The 27,100-nt window shown below is 38.8% G+C and overlaps 1 protein-coding gene across 1 annotated transcript in view; it reads right to left on the reverse strand.

Moving 5' to 3' along the window:
- LOC110949783 (CUB and sushi domain-containing protein 1) overlaps positions 1–27,100 on the reverse strand; it is a 329,068-nt gene that overhangs the window by 269,652 nt on the left and 32,316 nt on the right. Inside the window, 1 exon segment of the mRNA XM_051944856.1 lies at positions 15,511–15,623. Coding sequence (XP_051800816.1) covers positions 15,511–15,623 — 113 coding nt within the window.

Consider the following 27,100-nt stretch of genomic DNA (forward strand, 5'->3'; position numbering starts at 1 on the left):
TGGAGAGAGCGCCACAAGCACAGAAATGTAGCATCATAGTCCAACAAAAAGCACAAAAAAGTTTGGACCAGTTCAGCTTCAGGTGAAAGCGGCATTTAATTTTAATAAAATATGCAGGCTTTGAAATGTAGGCTACAGAAACCTCTCTGAACTCCACTCAGAATTTCACTCTGCATTCAGAAGAACATCCTATTTGGAATTCCATTATACTGATCAGACTAAAATGTCTTCTTTTCTTCTGGACTTTTGGTGAAATGCTGTATCCATGTGTTCTCCTCTAACCTTTATGAGGGACTGAACTCCTCAAACAGAGCAAGATTGTCCTTAAAGAATGGATCAAAGGTGCAGTGAAATTACACTCAATTATACTGCAAAATAAGAGACTGCCTACTCCATTTGTAGCAGTCAGGGTAGGCCAAATAACAGCAACACCTTTTTTTGTATAATGAAATGCAAACATCGCCATAAACTGTATGCTCCAAAATGTGCATAGAGTTGAATCAACACATCTTTGAGAGTTTTAAAAAACCTTAAGGAAGTGTTTTTTGTTTTGTTTTTTTTGGCAAGATTGCTGTTTGCGACCTGAATTAGTTCGAGCAATGTGTACATAACAAACCGGCAACTGGGTGTGTATATATAATTAATTTACAGAGCACATACACAACAATGTTGTTGCAAACACAGACTATAAATTATTCATAATGACAAAGAATCAATGCGTCTTAGGTGCTGAAAAAGAGAAATAGAAATGTGAAATGTTCCAAGCAACTATGTTTAACAGGAACTATAGTTCCCCCCCCCCGGTTGCTATAATCCTTCAAATATGACCTTGTTTGACAGTGACAATGCCTTCAAAATGTCTTGGTATTTTGCCTCAAAGATGGTAAAAAAAAAAAAAAAAACTAAGATGCACTGCAGATATAAAACTCTGATTTATTGGATTTATATACTGATGTTTATTAAATATTTCATGGATGCATGATGGGGGAAAAAATTCATAGAACTGGTAACTGAGAATTTTCTTCAACATGTGACAAGAGTCAGAAATCTGAAAGTCTGAAAATCAGATGTAAATTTAAATATTTGATGTCTCTCTTTAGCCCTAATGAACTGTCTACCCTCATCCCTAATGTAGATCTCTAAAGGATAATTACACACGTGGACAAAATTGTTGGTACCCCTCAGTTAAAGAAGGAAAAACCCACAATTCTCACTGAAATCACTTGAAACTCACAAAAGTAACAATAAATAAAAATTTATTGAAAATTAAATAATCAAAAACAGCCATCACTTTTGAATTGTTGATTAACATAATTATTTTAAAAAACAAACTAATGAAACAGGCCTGGACAAAAATGATGATACCTCTATAAAAGATTGAAAACTATTTGACCAGAGTGACATGATTAACTCAGGTGTGTCATTTAATTGACATCACAGGTGTTTCCAAACTCATAATCACTCAGTCTGCCTATTTAAAGGGAGACAAGTAGTCACCCTGCTGTTTGGTGAAAAGGTGTGTACCACACTGAACATGGACAACAGAAAGCGAAGGAGAGAATTGTCCCAGGACATCCGAAAAAAAATTATAGACAAACATCTTAAAGGTAAAGGCTATAAGACCATCTCTAAACAGCTTGAAGTTCCTGTGACAACAGTGGCTCATATTATTCAGAAGTTCAAGACCCACGGGACAGAAGCCAACCTCCCTGGACGTGGCCGCAAGAGGAAAATTGATGACAAATTGAAGAGACGGATCGTTGGAATTGTATCCAAAGAGCCCAGAGCAACCTCCAAAGAAATTAAAGGTGAACTCCAAGGCCAAGGTACATCAGTGTCAGATCGCACCATTCGTCGTTGTTTGAGCCAAAGCGGACTTCATGGGAGACGACCGAGGAGGACACCACTGCTGAAAAAAACTCACAAAAAAGCGAGACTGGAATTTGCAAAAATGCATGTTGACAAGCCACAAAGCTTCTGGGAGAATGTCCTTTGGACAGATGAGACCAAACTGGAGCTTTTTGGTAAGGCACATCAACTCTATGTTCATAGACTCAAAAACCAAGCATACGAAGAAAAGAACACTGTCCCTACGGTGAAACATGGAGGAGGCTCAGTAATGTTTTGGGGCTGCTTTGCTGCATCTGGCACAGGGTGTCTTGAAAGTGTGCAAGGTACGATGAAATCTGAAGACTATCAAGGCATTCTGGAGAGAAATGTGCTGCCTAGTGTCAGAAAGCTTGGTCTCAGTCGCAGGTCATGGGTCTTCCAACAGGACAACCATCCAAAACACACAGCCAAAAACACCCAAGAATGGCTGAGAGAAAAGCGTTGGACTATTCTCAAGTGGCCTTCTATGAGCCCAGATCTGAATCCCATTGAACATATGTGGAAGGAGCTGAAACATGCCATTTGGAGAAGACACCCATCAAACCTGAGACAACTGGAGCTGTTTGCTCATGAGGAGTGGGCCAAAATACCTGTTGACAGCTGCAGAACGCTTATTGACTAATACAGAAATCGTTTAATTGCAGTGATTGCCTCAAAAGGTTGTGCAACAAAATATTAAGTTATGGGTACCATCATTTTTGTCCAGCCCTATTTCATTAGTTTGTTTTTTTAAATAATTATGTTAATCAACAATTCAAAAGTGATGGCTGATTTTGATTATTTAATTTTCAATAAATTTTTATTTATTGTTACTTTTGTGAGTTTCAAGTGATTTCAGTGAGAATTGTGGGTTTTTCCTTCTTTAACTGAGGGGTACCAACAATTTTGTCCACGTGTGTAGATAAAGCTAATGGATGGTGGGTGTCTTTAGAAAAAAGTTACATACAGCAGACATGCAAAAAGGTTACTAGGTTTTAAGCATCAGAGTAACATTGCAATAGAGTAAAAAGAACATCTCTGTAGAGTGTTACTCATCTGTGACCCCCTTGGTCTTGACTGTGACTTTTAAGAGCTTATGACAAGAGACCTTTTTTTGTTTTTTAATCAAGAAGAGGATGTCCAAGTGATAAAAAATTGACATAGATATTCATTGGAAAATTTTTACAAGCCACAACTAGAATTTCATCATAATAACTTGACATTTTCCCTTGGATGGCACCGACATGTTGAAGATGTAAGGTGCGAGACAGAGCCAGAGTTAGAAACTCAGACAGTGAAAGCCAAAGAAAAACTGAAAGCATGACTGAGAGTCAGAGAGAGCGTAGCTAAAATGACAGTAAGTGAGCACATTCAGTCTCGAAGATGTTCACACAGATTGTATAAACTCTGCTTATCATCAGAGAGGGAAACACAGAGGATAAAAGGGGGCACATAGATATGAATATGCTAGAGAAACCTCCCCCACCCCCACTCAATTCACATTAGGCTATTACAGTGCATTTGAACTGCTGTGAATTGTTGAACTGCTGGGACATCAGAGATAAGGGAGCCATAAGAGAATCTAAACTTGGGGGGTCCTGTGTTATAATATCAGATGAATCCCATACTTCATAAACCTCCAAATGTTTAAAGTTCACTGGATTAACCTATGAAGACAGCGGTGAATGTTTAGAAAATCTACTTTTTTTTCCTTTGTGTCTGCTGTGATTTACATCTTCCTGTGTATTAGCAGACAAAGACTTAAGATATCAGCTGTAACGTTTCCTGCATGACTTTGAAAAAGCCATTACTGGAAGAATGTTGAGCAACAAAATCAATAGCACTACAGCATCCATAGCCTCACATACTCTAAGTGTTTAATAGTAGACATGTAATTCTAGCAGTCTAAGTGGGACTCAGTTTGCAGTAGAACTAGTACTAGCTCTGGAATGATGGTTAGTCAAGGTCACCATGTTAAATCACTGAACGTACCTCAGACCTGAATAGTGATACATGAAATACACTAAGTGTGTTCTGATTGTAAGACTGGATCTTTTGATGGATGCATGTGATCCCTGTAAGTCTTTTTGATGACCTGAAAGCCAGTCTGAACCTGTTTCACCTCTTTAAAGAAAAGCAAGTGTTTTCCTGGAACCTTAAAGCTCGTGTCCGGAGTTTGAATCGCAGCGTCTCCCAAAACACTGTTGGTCCCACCCTCCCTCTGATTTCGCGAGATACCTAGTGACGCCCCTTTATTTGTGCACGCTTGTGATTACACTTGTGTATCCCTCTCGATGACGTTGTTTATCAAACTTAGTGCATTTACGCGTGTATATGTGTTACATTGTTTATTTATTTCTATCTAGAGTTCAGAATTGCATGACTCCTCTGACGAAGAGTATGTCCCAGACGCCCCAACATCTTCCTCCAGAGGTCGGGCATCTAAACGAATCCGTCAGGCGGGCTATGGAGGCCGTGGTCGGGGAGCGACGCGAGCACCCCAAGCCAAAAAACGTCCTGCAGTCTCTTGGTCTGACAAGCCGTGAGATTGGTAACTTTTCTGGAAGTTGCTGATCCCTGATGCTCTCTCCTCCACAAGCAAAACAAATGTGTGCGCGGTTGCGTAGTGCGTAGCTCGCGCACCTCTGCATGGGCTTGCTTGCTGTGCGTGTAACTGTTGACTGACAGCATGACAAAGCGGAAGCTCGAACTTGATTGGCTAGCTGCCGACCGGCGCTTTTTGGAATAACATGGGGGTGTATGAGAGGAAGGCAGAGCTCATGAATAAATTTTCATATCGCGTCATACTAACATTATATTATAGTATCGAACTAGACTAACACATTTAAGCTTTGTTAAACAATGATATATAAATTGAAAAACGGAAACTCCGGACACGAGCTTTAACTAATTCTGCATTATGGTGGATTACTAAATTTACCTGCAAATATTTTGTCATAAGACAAAATTGCCAAAATCTTATTATTTTGATTAGAATGTTTTTTTGTGTTTTTTTTGTTATTGTTGTTGTTTTTACATTTAGACAGATTTCAGAATAAACTTTTAGCCCTGAACCTCTCTCAGACACAAACATAAATCAAATACCACCATTCAGCTACGAGAAGAAATAAATTTGATGTATTGAAAGTTTTTAATCTTCATGTGGTTGCTTTTATGAATTTCATTTTGTTTTGATCAAGAAAAACAAAATTAAAAACTAACAAGGCTGTTGCATGTGCTCCCAAAAGAAAATTACCTGGGAAAAGGTAAATATCAAGGTCTTCTGTTCAAATCTGAATGCACTAATAATTACAAGGAGACATCAAATAGAAGAGTAAAAATAATTTCTTTAATGCAGGCTGAATGAAAAAGAACATCATTTGATGGCTCCATTTTCAACAAACACAATAGATGAAAGTTACAGGGTTGTAGGCTGGATGCGGCCATTTTTCTCTTGCTTAGTGAAAATTCCCGCTGTGAAGCAGCAAATGTAGCAAGTGTCATTTTATTCTGCACCATTACTAGTTACACATTATGTTTACAGCCTGCTGAGTGGATGCAAAAAAAAGAGAACAATTTCAGGAGAAACTTCACTCACATGCAAATACAGAAGGTGTTTATGCATGTGAGTGTGTGTTACAATTTTTACAGACAGGCATTTCAGAGGTATCATAGCTCTGAAAACTGTTGACAGTGGAGCTGAACAGACTACAGTTCTTCCCTGCATTGGATCTTGAGTTGCTTAAAAATATAGATTTGGAATAGGGGTACACATGTATGAATGAAATGTTAATCGTGATTATTTCTGATCAGTACTGAGATGACGGTTATTTCTCACAGGTATTGACTGATTTTAGGGACAAATTATTTTTGTTGCACGTTTACATTTAAACAGATCACTGTTTTCACTTCCATGTTGGAATTCTTAACAGTATATTTCCTAGACGCCAATATAAATGAAATAGTACAAAATCCTTTTTACCTGAAATATATCACAGTTAGCGAAACAGAGACACACTGGATAGCGATATTGTTACGGATATCCGAGTTAATGCTAGACAAGGAAGAGAATTCACTGAGGCAACATGAGCGGCATCATTTTTCTTCACCTTCATACATTTATCATAGTGCAGTTTGTGGTGTGTTTTAGGTGGATGAACAAGTTAACTGTGTTCCTTTGTGGATTACACACACGCCTCATGCAGTTTTCGTTTATGACTCCTTATTGCATAACATCGCTTGCCCTAAATCCAAAATACGTCCAAACAAAGGATGCTGACCCATTTGGAGGGCCTAGCTCTTCACCTTCTGCTCTTGAGATTTGGGTTTAAAGGGGGAAAAAATACAACGTAAGATAGCAAGCATCCCACTTGCGGACTGCCAAAGTCATAAAACAAATTCTAGATACAGCAGCTTTAACTGTAACACAAAAAAACCCCAAAGCTTTCATTACCTACACAGTTTCAGTTTAGTGGAATTAAACAGACTCATTTCAAAGTGAAGCCAAAACATTAAACATTTCAATTTCTACCTGGTATCTAGCTGTTAGTTCAGGTAGCCTTTGATGTGACATGCAAGAACATTTTTCATGAGCAGAGCATGCATTTTAATGTCAATATTTCAGCCCATTAAGTCCATTTAATTGTAGGAATTCAAGATGGTGATTGAGATTAATGTTCAATTAATCAAGCAGCCTCTTGCTTCAAGTCTGAACGTGCACCTAACCTACTATCAATACGCTCTGCAATTTTTAGCACCGCAAGGAGAGCTCAAGAAGAACATTTCTAATGTCAGTGTGAACATATATCCCAACCACTACTCTTTGCTCCCGTGCTGAGAGTCCAGTTAGCCCAAACAGACTGAGAAGAGCACATAGTAAAGGGTGCCAAGTTCAAACGAGAAAGCTGTCATATTGACTGCACTACATGGTGGGAAGTTGATTACATACACACACAAACACACACACACGCACACATGCAAGCACACACAACTCACTACAAGTATGTGTGAGTGTGAGGGCATGGCTCTTGGCTCCCACAACGCGATTTGATGATGGTGGTATCACTCCTTGAACACTCCACTGCTACCCAACCATGGGCGCACACCACACACACACACAAACACACACACACAGCAGGAGAGTTGACATTGCTGCTTCGATCGATGTAGCTGACTACTGGCGTCAGTACCAACAGCGTTATATGACACACTCTCACAGTGAAGAGCTTCCTATGGTGTTCCAGTCAATATGGCTTAATGGTGTAACGGACTGCTTCCCTCTTTCACTGTCTCTTACTCTTAGCCTCTCCGGTAAACACAAACATGCAGCACACCTGACTATCCAGCTTGTCAAATCCATCAGAAGTCCTTCCTTCCTTTAATGATTTGCTGTGTTTGCTCTAAGAAGCTTCCCTGCTGAAACCATTGGCTTTGACTGAATTTGCCAACCTATTATTCTCAATGAAGGGCACACAGATACTGATAGAAGCAGGGGATGAGGGGTCGATAGCAAGCAAAAAATAGGCTATGTACTGGAGAAATGCAGTAAATGTCAGTTGTAATCATAATCATTGCTATTGTGCTGAAGTGCAAGATATTTCCCAGAAAGAAAGAAAAATACATTTTCCGGTTTATGAATTATTTGCTCGCTGCACCATCCACCTAAAGAGAGGAGGTATGTTGCAGTTATATTTTTACATTTATTTACATGTGCAAGATTGCACTACTGTATGGCATCCTATTATATACATCAAGGCAATTTTCACAAACATATTATATTTACACCAAGCCCATTCATTTCAGTCATTTTCAGTCAAAACCTATGTAATCAGCTTATATTCATCCCATATCCTCAACGAGCTAATCAAAAGGAATTTATTTGCCTTCGTATATATATTTACCCTCGAACTTTCATTCAGACAGCCGAGTCAGTGTTGCCCTTTAAAAATCTACAAGCTCAATAGTTCTCGGTCCGAATTAAAGGAGATATAATTGTGAATCTATACCTCCTAAACATAGAGCACAGCTGTTTTCATACCTCAGCAGCTACAACGTGTTCGGAAGAAATGAAGCTGATCATTACCGCTGATTTAATTAACCACGCAAGCACGGGAGTAAAATGACAAGTGCAACGTGCAATGACAAGTTTAGACACCATTGAGAGGGAAAAAGATCTTATGCAAGTCGGTGCAGCTTTTAGACACCGGAACTTGGTGGTAACAGCTGAAGATTTGACTGGATACAGTTTGGAAAACAGGCTTGTCAACTCTCAGGGCAGCTTGTGGCGAAAAGTGGATTTGAAATGCAACTTGCAACATGGAATGAAGCATACCTTTAGAGATGAATTCAGCTTTTGATTTACAAGGCAACACTTTAAATATTAGAGCAATTCACGCAGAGAGCATTTCGCCGATTGTCACTCATCCATCGCTTTGAAGAGACTCTTCCATCAAAGAGCCAAGAGGAGACAACCCTGAGTTGTTTATGTGCCAAGTCGATTGTTTTTATTTTTTTTGCTGGTGCGCTCCAGCATCATTTTCTCACCAGGAAGTTCTTTCAATTAAACAACCCTGTGTTTTGAACCTAATAATGACCTTTATGATAATTGATTACTGCTCCCTTTTTGTCTTCGAGCTTTCCAGTGGCTCTAGAGGAGGGATGCTTCTTCTAAACACAATACTGTAAAATCAATGAATCACTTTAATCCCCATGAAGCCTATTTGAAAAGCAGGAGCGTTTGATCACTCACCTTTCTCTCAGGAGGTGCTGCTTGTAAAGACAGAGCTAACCAGAAAACCAAATAACTATTTATTTACTGAGCAAATTATTTACTAAAAATGAATAAGTACATTCACCACAATTATTCTCAGTTCAGATAGTGACTGAAATTACAGTAAGCATTGTAGTTGTTAATGATGACTTCATCAGCATAATTTATCCACCATATCTTAATGATCTTTCTGTCTGTCAACACACCATGTGTTGTATTCAAATAATGTCACAACTCCTTCTGTTAAGTAGTGCAATTTTCTGCAACGGCTACTTGCAGGCCTCTGAGATTTAGTAAGGCAAAACTCTGTGAAATAAAGGCCCCACTCAGAAAACTATCTGGCTAGAAGCATCGGAAAAAACTCTAGATGAATAAATCTTTCTTATGTTTAACATCATGTGTGAGGACCCAAAATCCCCGAGCAGGAGGCAGCGATCTTTTCGCGTCTCATCCAGTGGTTGGTGGCTACAGGGCTCTTGCCAGTGTGTGTGAAAAGCCTTGCATCAAGTCAGCAAGATTTGGAAGCTCCTAGAAGTGTCCCTAATGGATTCTACACCAGTCCACACCACTGAGACACAGGGAGGGAGGGAGATAGAGAGAGAGGGAGAGACGGTGGAAACGCAAACACCAAAGGGGATGAACTTCCTGCAATTTCACAGATATACACACATTGAGGCATGGGTACGCACACATTACATGTTGTAAATGCAGTGTAAGAGTGATACCCCTTAATAACATACACATGGTGACACGGTCAGCCCTGCAACAGCAAATGAGATTACACAAAACTACCTGTGATCTGTAACACATGCTTGAGCATGCACAGAAAGACAGACACACATACACACACACACATCTTCCTCTTTCTTAGCTCTTACCACATATTTGTGTCTCTTCTCTCTGTATCGCTTGTCCAGAGTGATCCCGCAGGTTCGTCAAACCCAGGACATGTTTTTGTCAACTGGTTCCACTAAACCTAACAACCATAGTCAAGCTACACAGTCACACGATGCTGGTAATCAATTTATTAACTCGACCCAGGGTCAGACAAACCGAACCAATGACAAACATTGACAGGTCTAAAGCTGCATATTTCTCACAAGAAAGAACGATAAATGTAAGCCAACATAAAGAAATTTGAAATAGGTTAAAAGCTACAGTGTTTCTGCAGTCAAAGCTGCAAAGAAAATCTGTGGAAAAAAAAAACATTCTGAGCAGTCTTTAGCCTGTTATAAAAATACAGATCATAACCTGAAGTTACCTTGCTATCCTCAAATCCTACTTTGTAGCTCAGACATCAGGATATGTGTGTGTGTGTGTGTGTGTGTGTGTGTGTGTGTGTGTGTGTGTGTGTGTGTGTGTGTGTGTGTGTGTGTGTGTGTGTGTGTGTGTGTGTGTGTGTGTGTGTGTGTTTTGTGCTTGTATTTAATGTGCATGGTTTAGCTTCCACACCAGGTGTTCCACAGAAATCCCTCAACAGGAGAGGAATCTCTGCAGCTGGCCAAGGGACTGGAAAACGTACACTCAGCTTCTTTCTCTTTGAGCATATGTGTGCGTTTGTTCGTGTGAATTGGGGGACAGTTCATGCAAGGGGTTAAGACCTTGAAGAGGATTTTTCTGCTATGTGTTATTTTAAAAGTGCTGGGTTGAGATTATGCTTTTCTCTCTCGTTCTCTCTCACACACATAATTATTGTAATGCACATGATACATAATTAATAACAGTTTATATTCTACAGGCCTAGTTAATTAGAGCTGATCTTGTGTCTTTTTTAATCTAGATGTCAAAGGGGAATTGTGGTTTATTTCGAGTTGGCATATTTAATTATCATTAATATAGAAATTGTATGCATCACACTAACTCTGCACCTCCTTTGTAGAGAGTCTGGGTAAACAATGAGTTGCACAAAACAGTTTGTCTGCAGTTTTTTTTTTTTTTTTTAGTCAAAGGTATTAACATGAGCTACACGCAGCTTCTCCAAAAAAATAGATTTGCAGTCTGACTCAAAATAAACACGCAATGTCACCTGGAACAACCTAACTGCTAACTGCATTAGAAATCTCCACTCAGGATACTTGCTCACTGACCTCATTTCCCGCATGATCATCATATCATATTCATCAGTGCATGCTGGTTTGTTTACATGAGTGAAGCAGATGCAGACGGACAACGGGACTCTTCGGAAAGGACAGTTTTTGGGAAACTGATGGTGTTCACCGCTCTGCTGCTGACTGAGAAGGAAAATTTTTAGCGCTAAGAGAGTTTGTTGATCCCAAATTTCTTCTTCTTGTCCATGTATGAGGGTAATCCAAGCTGTGAAGCTACACCTAATGATTCCACAGCTTTGAAAAACACCAGGGAGTTGGTGTTTCACCTCCCAATAACCAGCTGGAAGACAAGAGCAAGATGAGCTGGACTAGAAGCCCAGCTCTCCGTACAGTAAGTAAAACTGTATGGTGTGGATCTTGTTATCTTATTCTTGTAATCCAGAAACTAGCAGACACAAGTGGGAAAACTGCTGGAAATTCACGCCAGTTACTCAAGCATGCTAGCCGGTTCTGTGGAGTCATAACAGCTACAATAATGGAAAATGTGCCAGATTGAAATTAAGCAGATTCTCCTTAAAACCTACATTCTCCAGAAAATTATTTGTTTTATAGTCAGGATAGCTTGCCTAAAAGATGATTTGGCAATTTAAAACGCTAACTTTAAATAAATAACAAATAATACAATAATAAAAATAACAAAATAAAAAGGACTAGTTTTTTATTTGGTACATGTTTAATATAAAAGAGCCACAGCTGCAAAGACAATCATTTTTCCAAACTGCCACCAAAAAACTACCAGTCTATCCACAGTCGTGAACAAGAAGTAATGCCTTTTATCCACTGGGTTTCTTCTTACAGGTAGCAGCACTTAAAAAATGCTCAAGGGAAGTGCTGGTAGTGCTTCTTGTTGCTAAGCGACAATTGCAAACTCATTTGAGGCAAGGCAGTCGTTTACTAAAACTTTAAATATTAATAACTTTGAGCATTTGGCATCAGGAGTGCAAAACACATGTTAAGCTTCCAGCTCCAGCAGAAATGCACACCAAGGAATCTTTCACTCAGAAAATACTGACATTGTGGTAAAAGGGTCCTAGTGGACACACAACCCAGGGCCTAATCCATATTGTTTCCAAGAAATCCATAGCTATTGCTCCAGGTCTAACTCCCGATGAAGCAGCTGTAAAAGTGTATAAATATTTCAAATAGTTTTATGACTTTTTTTGCAGGGGAAAACAGATGGAGACGGTGGTGAGGGAGATGGGTGAATTGCATGTGGCAAAAATCCTAAATTCAGATCTCTCCAAATCTAATCACAACACCATCACTGTTAATAAAAGATGAGCAAGCAATTCTCTTTCTGATTCGGTGAAGATTGTGATCAAATGTTAGATGTTTGTCCTCTTGAATAATGTTGTTTTGCCTCTGATGTGGGGAAGACAATAAAATATAGACACATATGAATCCCAGCCTCCCCCGTCTATCTCCTCGCCCCTCATCATCTCTCTCCACACCTCTCTCTCTCTGTAATGTTCTCTCTCTTTCTCTCTCTCCTTCCGTCTGTCTCTCTTTCTGCTTCAGGGGAAATTAATTGATGATTATCTTGTCTTGGAGAGTTGGTTTGCAAACTTGCTTTTTTTATCAGCAAGGCCTTGCTTTCCACCACTTAGAGCTTTATTTGACCCCCCCTCTCTCTCTTTCTCTCCCTCTATCCCTCTCTCAGGCGACTGGGGTCTTATCAGTAGCTATGTATTCAGACTTATGGTTCAATTTGGTTTCCTTTAATAAAAGGATAGAACAGAGAAAACGATTTATTAAGAGAACAGGCTATGTTAACAGAGACAAGCATGCAGACACTGGGAGACAGGTTGTTAGGGACAGTAAAAAGACAAGTCTGTGGATTCTTTGTTAGTCCGAATCAGTTTAAATGAGCAAGAGCCAAAAAGGGGAAAAAAAGCCGGAGGAAGGAAGGGGATGATATGAAAGAAAGTAAAGGATGGAGAAAGAGATGTGGTACATAAAGATTTGGGGATTTATGGGGGATGAAGAGCACATGTTTTCATCTTTGCAAAAACTATTATTTGGCTAATGATCTCATGTGGCATTCAAGTTTAGTGATTTCTGTTGTGTTTTTATTCTATAGCGACAATCGATCCCAGCAATAATCACAGCATGAAAGGAACCGTCAAAATGCAAAGACTTAATCAGTAAAGATATTTATAGGACACAAAGTACCACCAAAGAACGAATGCACCATTGCATACACAGGTGAGTTTCAAAACATTAACAGCAAGCCAGGATAAGCTTCTGGAATATGCGACTATGCTTTTTGGCACTGTAACAAAATCATAGAATATGTTATGGGTCAACATCCAAGCTATGAATGTGTGCAAAGGAGCAACAGCCACAAGTGTCAGATAAGTAATTTGTTGACCTTGATAAAATACAAATGACTCCAAATGCTCCCCTCCTGAACCAGTACACTGAGCTGACTTGGATTTCGTTAATAAACCGTAACATGTTAATCATCACTGTGTCAAGTGTGGAAAGCTTCTCAGCGACAGACGCACAAAATGCACTGTGTGAGGGGACATAAGATCTCAGATGGTTATCAATTCTAATTCCCGACCCTGTGAACCATCCTGCAAACCAAGTATTTTTTGGAACAGTATCTACAAACGCAATTTATTCAAGCTATGGTTGGAGGTCATAGCTACTTACATAGCTCAACAGAACAGAGGTTAAAGGATAAACAAAAGTAGGAAACTTTCCCCTTTGTCAGTCTAGACATGTACACTTTTAATATTACATCCATATCAACCTTTAAACTCAGAATCGTAGGTGGTTCCACTTGTTGGCTGGGCGGGATGAAAACAAACTTTAGCCAGTCTAACTCTGCAGATTATAATGAGCATTTAAAACAACAGAAAACATGTGATTTAGATTAAAATTAAAGCTTGTCTGTGTCAAACTTTGGGCTGAATTACTTGATCGCACTAGTGGGAAATGTTTTTTGTTATTTTTCAATATATCACAAATCAAGAAGTCCTGACTAGGTTGGTAGCAGTGGTTTCATTTGAGTTAGTGAGTGTTTTGGTCCTATATTTTAAAACATGCTCATGAAGTTGTAGTACGTGTAGCATTCCCTCAAATCGCTTTGTAATCATACATATGCAGCTGATTATTATCTGATCTCCCAACATCTTATAATAATGATGCAAATACCTTTTCAATGCACATTCACTTTGTCTTGATAAATTATGCATCACAAGCGCCTAAGGATGTGGTTTGCAATAATTGTTTGTTTTTCATTTGAGAGACGCATTTGTTTGAACAGTAAAACTAGATTAAGTTGGTGTTGAAATGTTCCCATTTTATTTATAATGGCATTTTATACATACAGCCTGAGTGTCAAGAATTAAGCTTTTCTCTTCTGCCTAAATTCCTAAATAAACTGCATAGATATTAAATCAAACTGATAATATGAAAGTATTATTTCAATATTATTGCTACCAATAGTCATCATTATCATTATCGATGTTAACACTTTCATATTTGTATTGGAATTCAATAAACTCCAGCAACACTCACTGACAGAAAGATTAGGAACTCGCACATATCAGGACTGACCACATGACTTATCTCATACACACACAAAACAAAACATTTATAAACATCACGCCTTGTTTGGACGCATGAATGTTATTTTCTTGGCAGACTCACAACTACGCACGTGCGCACACACACACACACACACATATGCCGTGTGTTCCATTACGCTTGTGTAACAGTTCATCTATGAATCATGAACTCTAAATATCAAAGACAAACTCAAGAGACAAGATATACACACTGAGTCCCCAGTGTGTGTGTGTGTGTGTGTGTTTGTGTGTGTGTGTGTGTGTATGTGGTGTTTGTTTTATGTGTTTGTGTGTGTCCATCTTCAAAAGGTCAGGCTAAGCATTTGTGTCGCATCCCAACAGGCACACAGACACGGTACAGTCTTGTATACCATGTTCGTAATGCACAGCAGAACAACATGCAGCCAGGAATGTTCACAGCAAGAACTGTCGTGAACATTCACCTCTCATTGTAGAGATGATGATACAGGACACACGAGTACGTGATTATAATGTACGTCGACATATATAGTTTATACATTACAGTGGTCCCAAGTGATGGAGGGACAACCAAGACAACAGCTCTGGGCTGTGAGCCAAGGTTCGCCCACACAGAACTATTAACATAAGCAGTGGTTCTCATAAATCACAAGCAGAGCTCAACCATGGAGTTTTACCTAAAGCACAGAGAAATTAGTTGGATATATGTCAGCGTTTAATCTACAGGAGAGTTCATCGGCCTGATTTCTCAATGCAGCTGGCTGAGTCTACTAAAGAGCAGCTTTTTTTTTTCTAATTTTGGATCCCAAAAATGCCAGGTCATTGTTACGAAGGCATTTGGTTTGGCATTGATTAAACAGATAAACTGAATAAGAAATCCTTCATTCAACAGCACCTGCAACCAAACTGTGAAACTCTGGTATTGGCTTCATGCATGTCGTCAAAGCCACTCTTAGCAACTTCAACCATTCTCGCTACTTTGATTATTTTGAATAAACAAGGCATAATTACTAAATGATCAGCAATAATAACAATCACTAATTTAAAGCTTTGTTTTCATTTTTTATAGAATACTGTGATACTAGTTTCTTACATCTCACTGCTATTCGCACCAAATTTTCAGGACATTTCACTCACTTTGCAGGTCAAATTTGACATCAGTATTGCCTCAGAAAATGTCTGTGTATCATGACGCACATTTCCTTACCTTCATATACAGCTTTGAAGCCCTGTGCACTCACTGCAAAGTCTGTGGTAAACCACAAGGCCAATATGGATCCACTGCTGACTATAGGGGAGGGCAGCATGAATCCGGACAACCTGGAAAACAGGAGGAAATGTTTTAAAATAAGTTTCTGCAACACAGCACGACAGCTGACTTTTGACAGCAAACAATGAGGCAACATCAAATCTGAAAGCCTGAAATATTTAAGTGTAAGTACATGACAGGAAAATGAAACTATTACTTGTGCCGAGGTTACAGTTAAGAATTAATCCATAAAAATCCCCACTGGTCTTGGATCAGGTCCATCTTTCTTGCTTTCCCGACTGCATGTGAGCCTCATTCGCTGAAGTAAAATAGAATCTTGGGGTGTGAGGTTTCCCACTAAATCACTAAAAAAAATGATACACCACTGAGCCACAGTGCGCAAGATCCACATTGATGATAACCAACCATGTCATGAGCCCAGACATTTTGAAACGGTGGATTGCCTCCTCTGGGTTGGGAACAATCTGGTGGTCCAAATCAAGGACTTCATTTATCTTTGATCTTGAAGGTTAAGTTCCCGTGTTCCCAGCAGATCTATTCCCCAGTACTCACTCTGAAGCAGCGGGTCAAAAGAATGAAAATGCCAAGCTGCCTTCATGAGGTGTCAGAGTTCACTCTCGAGCATTGGTTTGAGGAGCTCCAGAAGGAGCTTTGAGAGAAACACTGCTTCTTCACTATGAAAAGGGCCAGTTGAGATGACTGAATTTTGGTAATCCGGATGTCTGCAGATGGAGGTGTTGTGGACATATTTGACTGCAAGGAGAACTCAGGGCAAACCAAGAGGGTGTATGGAGATTTAGTTTCTCCTAAAAACTTCTGGGTGTCCACCAGGAGGAGCAGAGGAAAGAAAAATGTCCAAGATGCTACTTTTTTATCGATCTTCATTTCTATTTTTTCAGTTATTTTCATTCATGCTACACCATTTTGATTTATGATCTATATCCAAATGAGGAAGACAAGTCTAGACACAATCAGTACAGCTTGTTCACAATGCACAAAAGTAATATTCATCAATAAGGAGAAGAAAGAGGAGAAATAAAGGGAAAATAAAAGCGGACACTGAAACAGCGCTTATGCGCTAATGTAATCAAATAGGGATAACAATGAGTCTGGATCCTGTATTCATTTTATACAATTCGTTTTTTATCATTTGAAAGGTCAGTTAGGCACTGAGAGAGGAAAGCTGGGATGCCACACAAGGAAGGATGGAAAAAATGAAGGTTCTAAAGTAGAAGAGAAGCAACAAAAGAAGGTTTGGACAGACAGGAAAGGCAGTAAAATGAGTAAGCCATTTAAACCACTGTGCAACACAGAGGACAGTGAAAACAGAGAACTGTGAAAATGAATAATTTTAATTCTCCGGCCTTAGAGCAAGGACACACAGGACAGACCAGAATGGATGAAGGAAGCATACAAAAAGCAACAAACAGAAAGAGAGACGGAGACAGAGGAAATGGAGGACGGACAGAACCGAGACAGGGGAGAGGGGTGTGGTGAGAAAAGAGGAGGAGGAAGAGAAAGCATGTTCTGTCTATAGGCATGGATAAGATTTTTATTTCACTTCACCATAATAATGTCTGGCACCAAGTATGATTCTATGCATTGAGCAAGAAATGTAATTTTTGGTGTACATGGGATGTCATATATTTTTGTCACTGAGCATTCTGTTTCCTGCAACTGCACTAATTAAATGTTGTGCTCTGTTTATACCAGTAGAGGGTAGAGCATGCTCCCATAACTGCTTTGCAATTTCTGTAAAGAAAGAGTAAAACCGACAATTATTATTATTCATTTTTCTATGCGACTATATGCTTTAGTTGATGATTTAGCAAATTTTGTATATTACAACAGCTTGTACTTGAGCGGTTGCCTAATATTTCTAGTCTAAATGACAAAACATATTTTTGTGTTAAATATTACGAACATAAAAGTAAAACCAGAATAATTAGGTTTAAACTGGACACAATTACACTTGTTAGCATACTGTAGTAATGAAATGACAACCAACGTACACATTGTTTGTACACTTTTCTTTGACAATATACACATATATAAAATTAGGATTTCTTGCATTGCCAGCGGGAAACGGTCTACCTTTTCAGCCTGTGTGCTGCATTTTCTGTGCACTTGCTATTTTTCCCAACCAGAAAGAGAATTGGCTGGTCACAAGCTACAATAAATCACCTTGGTGGCCCACAGGGGACAGCAGTTGCATTCTCACATGAATATTTCACCACTCAACAAATAAGATGTGAACAAAGTGAAATGGGTATAGCTAATTATCCGGAGCATGCTTTGCTCCTCCATTTTTAATTTCATGGCCATATGAACTTTGAAGGACATTTTGCTCTGGGCCAAGGTTAATTTTTGCCACTGGTCAGAGATGTAGACAGGGGTTGGCTAGATATGGGACTTCTATTGATCAAAGAGGTGCTGGCTGCACTATGGAGCCACAATGGCTGACAACTGCAGAGGTAAAACTGTTTGTGAAGGGCTTTCAACAAGTGCTGGTATTGACCTAGATGATCATTAGGCTCAAACTGCTTTTTTTTTTCTTTTTTAAATAATTCATATACTGATTGGACATATACATCAATCAGTCACAACATTAAAAACACTGACAGATGAAGTGTTACAATGCAATTTCTTATACACAGAAACTACACATTATGTGGTCTTAATGTAGTGACTGATCAGCATATGTCATGTTGCAATATTAACAATAACAATAATGAAAAAAATAAATGGAATAAACCCCAACATAAGCGTCATCATGCCCTTTCTCTGACTATCTGTGACTTGAAATAAAACAGTGGTGTGATCTGTGTCTTAAATGGAAGATTGACCAAAAGACTGATGGAAATCCACATGTGCATGCACGCACACACACAGACACACACTCACACACACCGGATTGTCAGTCAGTCAGTCCGTCAGTCAGGTAATGAGCGGTAATCTTCTAGCTGTCACTACACTGGCGGACCGACATGATTCCATATCCCTGTGTCTAGCTCTGTTTCTCCCTTTGTATGTGCGTGTTTGTGTGTGTCTGTGTGTCTACGTCCTCTTTTTCAGTTCTCTTTCCATCTCGCTCTCCCTTGCAATCAGGCAAACTGACTGATCCTGACATTTATATAAAAATAAGTGAGCCGGGTTTAGAATATTTGACTGTTCATCCAGTCGGTCAACTGTCCACCCAGTCAAAATAGCTTATGTAATCAGACAGCCACTCAGTGATCCCATCCAGTCGATTTTTTACAGTCAACAAACCAGCCAGCCAGCTTGCCTGCATGCCTCTCTCTTGCTTGGTCCATCTGTCTGACTACCCATCTGTATCTGCCTGTTTCTGTCTATCTCCCAACCTGCCTGCCAGTCGATCAGACTGTTTGCATGTTGACATTCTAAGATTACTGTTTAGACTGGATGGTAGTGCAGTTACACGGCATACCAGAGCAAATGGAAACAGTGCATGTATTACCACCACATGATCACAACATAGACAGAATAAGTATTGCATCTTAGGTATGTACAAAATGATAATAGAGAATCAGCAAATCCTGGTAAAGCTATATGTAAGATTTTCTTGAGCAAAGTCAAACAAAGTGAATACAGCTTTGAATATTTAAAAACTGATGCTCCTATCTTAGAATTCATGACCTTCCAACTGCAAGGAAGACGTTTGTTCCATCAGTTTCAACAACTCCAAATGTGCAAACTCTATGTTGTAAAGCAATGATGCATACTGAAGAATTAAAGTTAGACAGTGGTACGGCAAACTTGTGAAAGCCGTTGAATCCGAAAGAATGAGCCCGTGATGGCAAAAAGGTGAAAAAAAGAGGTACAAACAAATGGGAGCTTTTATTCGAATGAGTCAGCTCAAAGAGAGCTGGGAGTATTTTGGTTGGGAAAAAAAAGGGCTGTTTTGCTAAGAACAGACGTCTAAGAGTCAGGTTGGTTTCCATTTCAACACTACTCTCTTATCACTGAAATGACAGGCTGAGAACACTTATTTATTATCAGAAACAGCAGGCGCGTTTAGAGACGCACTTACTGCCCATGTGCACAAAATGTAGTACTATGTGCTGCTTTGATGCAAATGTGCCATTAAAATCGAGCATTCAGAGTCATTCAGTTACAGCCTTGTTACAATGCTATTCACAGATGGTAATGGTCTATTTATTGTCACACACAGCGATAATTTGGTTTACTAGACTCCTCAAGTCAGAGCAGTTAAAGGAAAGGTAACAACAAACCTCCATTAGAACAATCTAGTTTAATATTGCCTTTCCTATTTGCATGAATACATCTAGATCAAAGCCTTTTGACCTTGAACGTGTCCTTGCAGTCTTCTGGTAAACTTGGCTTAAAAGTGGTCCACCAAGCAGAAAATATCAATAACTTTTTTGCTTTTAGAGTTGGGTCCAACTGCTTTCTGATGCTCTCCGTATTTCATTCAGCCCGCTCAAGTGGAACAGAGTATAAGCGAGTGTTGAAAATATAGAGTTGATGTTTGGCATCTAGACTCTGACCTCCTCACTCCCCACGAAGAAGCACCAAGCAGGGAGTAGGGTTTTCAAATGCTATGTGAGTCACATGAGTGAAGTGGTCGCAGGGATGCCTGCAAGAGTTGGAAGAGCAGTGACCGCCTGTTGCCTGCAACCAGTAACGTAATAATGGCCAACAACGTAATTTTAAATGTAATAAAGCCAATACCATAATAACAGCAGTTTGCTCATCAAAAATAGGTATAAATGATGGCATAGTCGTCATATTCATTCATCAAGGACACCTCCCATGTAGCTCTCACTCTTCTTAATAATGGTTGTAAGAGCCTATCTGAAAATCTTTATTTAGAATACCGTTTATTTGCTTAGATATGTAAATTCATAATTCCATGTCAGTGACTGTTGGATGTTGCATTGTCAAATGAATTTTTTCCACGGAAAACACTTCATTAAAAAAATTTTGAAACATTTCTCATGGTAAAACAATTCAGTCCTCACTTGAAACTGTATTTGAATAACTGAACTGGCACCATAACAGTACTTAACTCCAAAAAAAAAGTATTATGTGCATAGTGAACTAAGGGGAAAGGATCAACATATAATTGACATTACATCATCCAGTAAATGTCCTTAACTAAGTACTGTCCAAATGCTACATCAGTGAGAAGAATCAAGGCTTCCATCCATCAGCTGTTTGTGCCAAATAACTGTTTTATGTGTAAGCTTAGACCACTGTTGCATCCAGCAGTCTTGAAGAACTTCATAACTGGAACTAATGGAAGAACCACCTTCTGTCTAGTAGGCTCTTTACAAGAGCTTCTCTCATATATAAAAGAAAAAATGCAGTCCTATTTATGTATTATTACATTATCAGATGTAGCAAGCATATTTTTAAAGGATTTTTTAATGCGAGGTAATTAACATAATAACCAATCAATAACGTAATAACTTATAATACTATTGGCAAAATGTTATTACATTTTTTGCAAGTTATTACATTATTGGCTTTATTATATTTAAAATGGCCAAAATTATTACATCATTAGCAGGTATTACATTAGCACCGGTTATTTTGTTATTGGTTGCTACACCCACCTAAGTAGACAGCATGATTAAAAGGGTGTAGTGGTTGTGTGTTGCAATGAGAGAAATACAACATATGAATGTAGCAGTAGACTTGAGTTGGATGCATTAAGTGGCTACACAGGCTTTTTTTTTTTTTTTTTTTTCATTTTGGGGGATACCGAGTTTAAAAAAAAAAAATACATGAAGCAATTTCAGAAACATAAATGCATTACTTAGTGAGTGTAACCCTCTTACTTACACTGTATACCGCACACTAGAATAACAGCTCTCTATCACATTTGTCCCCTTAAGCACTCCCGTTGCCACAGAGCATCCCTGCCCTTGAAATTAAACCTGCAGGGGTTTTTAACACCATGTATTCAAAAACAATGAACAGACTGTTGTCATTGACTGTTGTCAGGCTAAATCCGGACAGGTGAAGTGAAGAAGTGATTTATTCAGGGACCATTGTGATGGGAACACTCACCTCTCTGAAGCTGAAATAATACAGGGCAATGGTGAAAAACTCATAGTAGGGCTAAATGAAGTAGAAAAACAGGAGGGAATTCCACTACACAAGTCAAAGTATGACCTATCAATGACTCATCATAACAAAGGCAGGGTACTCCCAAAAAAGGAAAAATACATTCTTTTGTAGGTTGTGGATTTTGTCTGCAGATAGTCTAGCTTTCTCCACAATATGACTGAAACCTACCTCCCAATCCAATTGTGATGGTTGGAAGTAATTTATGAGTCAAGCTCTGACAGATTTATTTGTAGAATTCCCCTGCTTTCCCAGAAAGTGTGTCAAAGATGGAGTTAAATGCTTGGGTTTTCTAGCCATTTCATTTCCATAGCCTGAAAATCATTACAGTCATGTTAAAAGACCCTAAGAAAACTGTTCAACCATTGCAGAACCTGAGCTTGGTCCCAGCAAAATCCATGACCTTTGGAGCTATAAAGCCCATACAAATTCCACACATCTAATGTAAAACAACGTGGCAGCCTACCAGAAGATATGAACTACTCTCTTCCCAGAACAGTCGACCTTTTTGAGAGATAGCAGAGACTTATATCTAAGGTTCCCCATAAGTCTACTCATTCTGACATCTTAAAAAACTGTTTGTCACTCACAAACCAGAGACAAGACCAATGTAAATTTATAAAACAAATATGACTGTTTTCCACCACAGTCGTGCAGAACATTTGGCTTCTCCTTGCTAACAGTGGATACACCCCACTCTTGTACATTAGATGTATGTCTCTGGCTGCAACTATTTGTTTCAACCCGTCATTCTGGGACGTAATCCATTTTTTAAGATTGTCTAGTAGAACACTAGTCTATCAGTGACACAACACAGCTCAGAGTAAATGGATAGACAAGAAGTGCTTGTTGTGGAAAAGAAAGAGACAAAGGGAACACTGGAGAGACGGAAAGGCAGTGAGCACATGATTGAAGAAGTCTTGAGAAGTGAACATATTAAAAATAATAAATAACTAAAGTTTTTAGTAGTAGTTTTTTCTACACACATAAAAACAGCAAATGAGAAATGGTAGACCACCCAGTGAGAATATAGACAGAGCTGTTAGGAGATTTGTTTTAAATCATAGCCTTGGTGCTGTTTCCTGTACAAACTGTAGACCATATGTCGGGGAAAACAGTGTGGTATAAATCTGGAAACAGTGGTGGTATAAACCCCTGGCAACAGGATTGTGACTTTTTTGAAATTTGTAAAGCCAGATAATGATACACAAAACACCTGGGGCTCCTTTTCTCTCCATGTGCTGCTGAAAAAAATAGAGAGCAAGTAAGAGAGAGGGGCCTTAGGCAAAAAGGGAATTTTCCTTTTTCTTTTTTTTCAGTTTCTCTGTGTGTTAACACTTAATACACATTATTGTAGTCATCTGAAATCCGTGTAACTCCAACTTTCAAACCCCACTGGATGACTTTCAAAAGAGCACAAAGCCCTAGCTAAAATCAAGAAAACTGGCAGGTTGGAAATATTGAGATGAGAGAATGAAAACAGTATCAACATGAAGAGAAAAAAAGTACAGTCACTGTCTTATTTTCTAACCACTCATTACATTTAGGCCTTAATGAAGATATTAAGTTGTATTTATGGATAATTAGTTCTCTCTGGCTTAATTGTAAACCCCTGGCTATGAAACAGTTTGACGGTCTACCCAAGACTTGCTATTTTAGCCGTAAGCAAACTTTTTAAACAGCACTTTTAAAGGCGGGCTTTAAACACATTACTGAGATGGTAAATGCTGCTCTTTTGCTTGTTTTTGGAAGAGGAGAGGAGAGGAGAGGAGAGGAGAGGAGAGGAGAGGAGAGGAGAGGAGAGGAGAGGAGAGGAGAGGAGAGGAGAGGAGAGGAGAGGAGAGGAGAGGAGAGGAGAGGAGAGAGGAGGAGAGGAGAGGAGAGGAGAGGAGAGAGGAGGAGAGGAGAGAATTAGAATTGAGATTGTTTGAAGAGATTTGTTTTCACAGGTTTGAGCACATTTCATGCAGTTGAATGGAGAGACAGACAAAATCTGAAGAGGAATTACAGTTCTTTTGCCTCTGGGAGTTTAAGTTACCCACTGAGAAACACAAACTCATTCACACACAAACACAAACACACACAAATGGGACAAACACAAGACGTGAGAGGTACACACAAGATCACACAGATCTACGTGGCAGCACTGCTGCAGTGTTGTGAGGCATTGAGTGCCTTGCTCAAGGGCACTTTGGCAGTGGGTGGCACTTGATGTGAGTGATAGAAGCGTAAAAAACCCACTGATTCTCTGGTGTCCTCCAGCAACACCTTGCTGTGCAATCCCCTCATGTTTAAACCAGGAACTCCACCTAGCCTCACAGTGTTTGTCAAGCTGTCTGTCCCCCAGAGTTGGATTGTCTACAGAGGCCTGTGTGTGTTTTTGTGAGTGTTAATGTGTTCACAGGTGTGTAACAAAGCCAATCAGTACACAACAATCCCATCATTGTGCAACTGTAAATGTTTTAGGGTTATTTGCTGTTAAAAATACATATAGTGTAAGTATTCCTATACATCAGTGACTAATTGTTATGTAGAGCTTTTAATGAGAAGAGGATGGTGGATGATTGAGAGGACAGTGTGATTGTTCCATTAGTGCACATTTCATTTAGCCTGCACTATCATACAGTATATCTAGTTATTAGGAGCCTCAAAATCCAAAAAGCCAAACCTGACACAAAGTTTTTTTTACTCAAAGTCAAAAATAAATGCAGATTATTTTACATCAAACTACATGTTTCAAAATATTGAACAAAGCTCCAAAACTGGCATTTAACTTGATGCTTGGTGTGCTGACACTGTATTAGTGGTATATTTATCAAGAGTGGAACCTTAGCACAGAATTTCCTTTGCTTTGAACTTGGAAAATGTAAACACTTGACTGTTTCCAGTAGCATTCTGTGATTTTCAGTATGGTAATTATCACAGAAAATTATTATATATGAGCCTTTCTCAGTGACACATATTTACAGTTTGGGTACAAATCACATTCCCCTTGAGTTAAATAAATGCTGCCTCAGTAGAGTATTTTCCTTGACTTGTAATTCGCTCAAATTATTACGATCATATTGCTAAAATAGCCTGCATTAAACATGCAAATTGCTTTACAATTTTAGGAAAAGTCACCATAATTTTAGGTCACAATAGGTACAAAAAAGCCCCACAAAGTCCCAGAGGGACCAATTTATCTGAGCTGTGGTAAGGAACAGGAGCAGTGAGTAGGCAGCTGGCATGGAGCCACATCTCACTGTATTGTAGACCAGTGTTTTTCTAACAGTGAATCCAATCTTATCATGGGTCACTGTTTGCTTCAAGTGGGCCCACAGAAGATGATCTTTTATTGAATGTGAAGAGCAGGTTGAAACAATGAGGTTGTAAAAGGAGGTTTCCCTGTGATAAAATCACTGATTCGGTCCATAAACAGAGAAGCTAAGTCTAGTGAAGAATTGTCTTAAGGGGGGCTTGTTGTTGAAAATGCATTTTGTGTTATAATCATGACAAAAAACATTTCACTTTTACCGAAAGATGGCTTTGCTCTACATTTTCACCACCATCTAGGTGCCAGAGCCCATGGCAAATACTCCAAAACCCTTAAAAACCCTGGAATTTTAAACAATCATGATGTGGAAGCATACAAAGTTCAAATGTGGAAACAGAGTTTTAACTGCTCTTTAGAAAAGCCCACTCTGCCTAGCAGCAGCAGCATCAGCAAGGGTTTGTGGGTATCCAGACTGCTGGCTGATAGCCAAGTCTCTGGGTCCTTCAGACTTAAGTACTTTCTCTTTGTGTCTCTTTCTCTCACACACAACCTTGTTTTTCTTTCCAACTCTATAGAGGTTTAATACACATCGCACAGTTACCACCACAATTTCATTATGAGTATAAATCAGTAAGAATTGTCTGCTTTTGACATAAGGGAACACATTAGTAACTGCAATGGCTTAAAACCCCACATATCAGATTTCTGAAAATAAAACATTGTTGTCTGAGGAAATAAAAATCGCCACAAAAAGTTCAAATGTGCTGACATTTGTGTTTTCTTATGCTTCCAAATACATCATATGATGGCCTCTTAAGACAAGACAAAAACAATGTTAAATACCGAAATAGCATAAACATTAAAAATACATGTAATGTGGATTTGTAGCACAATGTACTTGATTTATTAATTTCTTCTTGTTTCTGTTTGTAGGCCATCTTATCTTCATGATCAGAAAAACATGATCATTCCACAGGGCATGAATAGTATTTATACTCGTATGATGCATTGTTCCCATTTCAGAAACATCGGAGAAATGAAACCCACAGAACAGTCTGAGTAAACATTTTTACACTACACATTCATGCAGTCTTCTATTTAGATTTTAGTTACTGACAGTGTTGTCCCACTGCAGCCTGGGACTGATGCTGCATGTCATGTTGCCCTCTTTCCCCTCATTTCCTGTCAGCTCTCCACTGAGTTATATGCTATCTGTTAAACCCGTTTTTTTCATTGAGCAGACACATGAGATCTAAGAATCTTTAAAAAAAAAAAAAAAAAGTCTCACTCAAATAGTGCTTGTACAGAAATCACTTGTGGACATGTCAGTGATAGAAAAGTAAAATGAAAACTGGCCCAAAGCCTGACATTGGCTCTTTTCCATTAGTAATGTGGGACATTTGGAACAAAAGCCAAAAAATAAATAAAAAATGAATAAAAGCTCAAAGTTGTGAATGTGATTTATGGATATCTGCCAAACATAGGAGCTGTTGGTGAATATGCTTATCCATCTGACATAAAAAGAATAATCAAAACAGAACAGGAAAACCAGTGACCGCAATTGTAATTAAATCATCAAGATTATGGAAATGCATCTTCCCTGGCGCTTCACTGAAAAATTACTGGTGTTGTTCATCAATTTGTTTTTGATGTTGTAGAAGTGAATATGGATACACACAAAATAATATATCTTTCTGCTGTATTTAGGTCAACTTCAGCAATGTATCAAAAATGCAGCACTAATGTCTACATAGTGTTTGCCCTTTCTCATTCATTTAAATGACTTAGATATCACAGAAATCTGATTAAATGTTTATTCTGTCTAAACTTATACAATGCAATCATCCAGTGATGTAATGCTCTGGCCAATCAAAGATGTGCATCAGCACATTCCAGGTAGATTATTTTTAATCACTAGCACCAATGACCCTATTGTTGAAATCTTAGATTGTAAAACATTGCTTTGGTTGTCATAGCTTTCATGGTGTTTTAGCATCACTGAAGTGCAAATGGAAAACAGGTCCATATGAAGGAATAATACAGACAGGTAGACAAATATTGAGGTGGGATATTTTAACCAATAACACTAACAAATGAGGCTTTGGTGCACAACAGTATAGTCTGTAATACTGAAAATATATTTTCAGCTGGAATGAA

This window comes from Acanthochromis polyacanthus, chromosome 2 (genome assembly GCF_021347895.1).
Source record: "Acanthochromis polyacanthus isolate Apoly-LR-REF ecotype Palm Island chromosome 2, KAUST_Apoly_ChrSc, whole genome shotgun sequence".
Lineage (NCBI taxonomy): Eukaryota > Metazoa > Chordata > Actinopteri > Pomacentridae > Acanthochromis > Acanthochromis polyacanthus.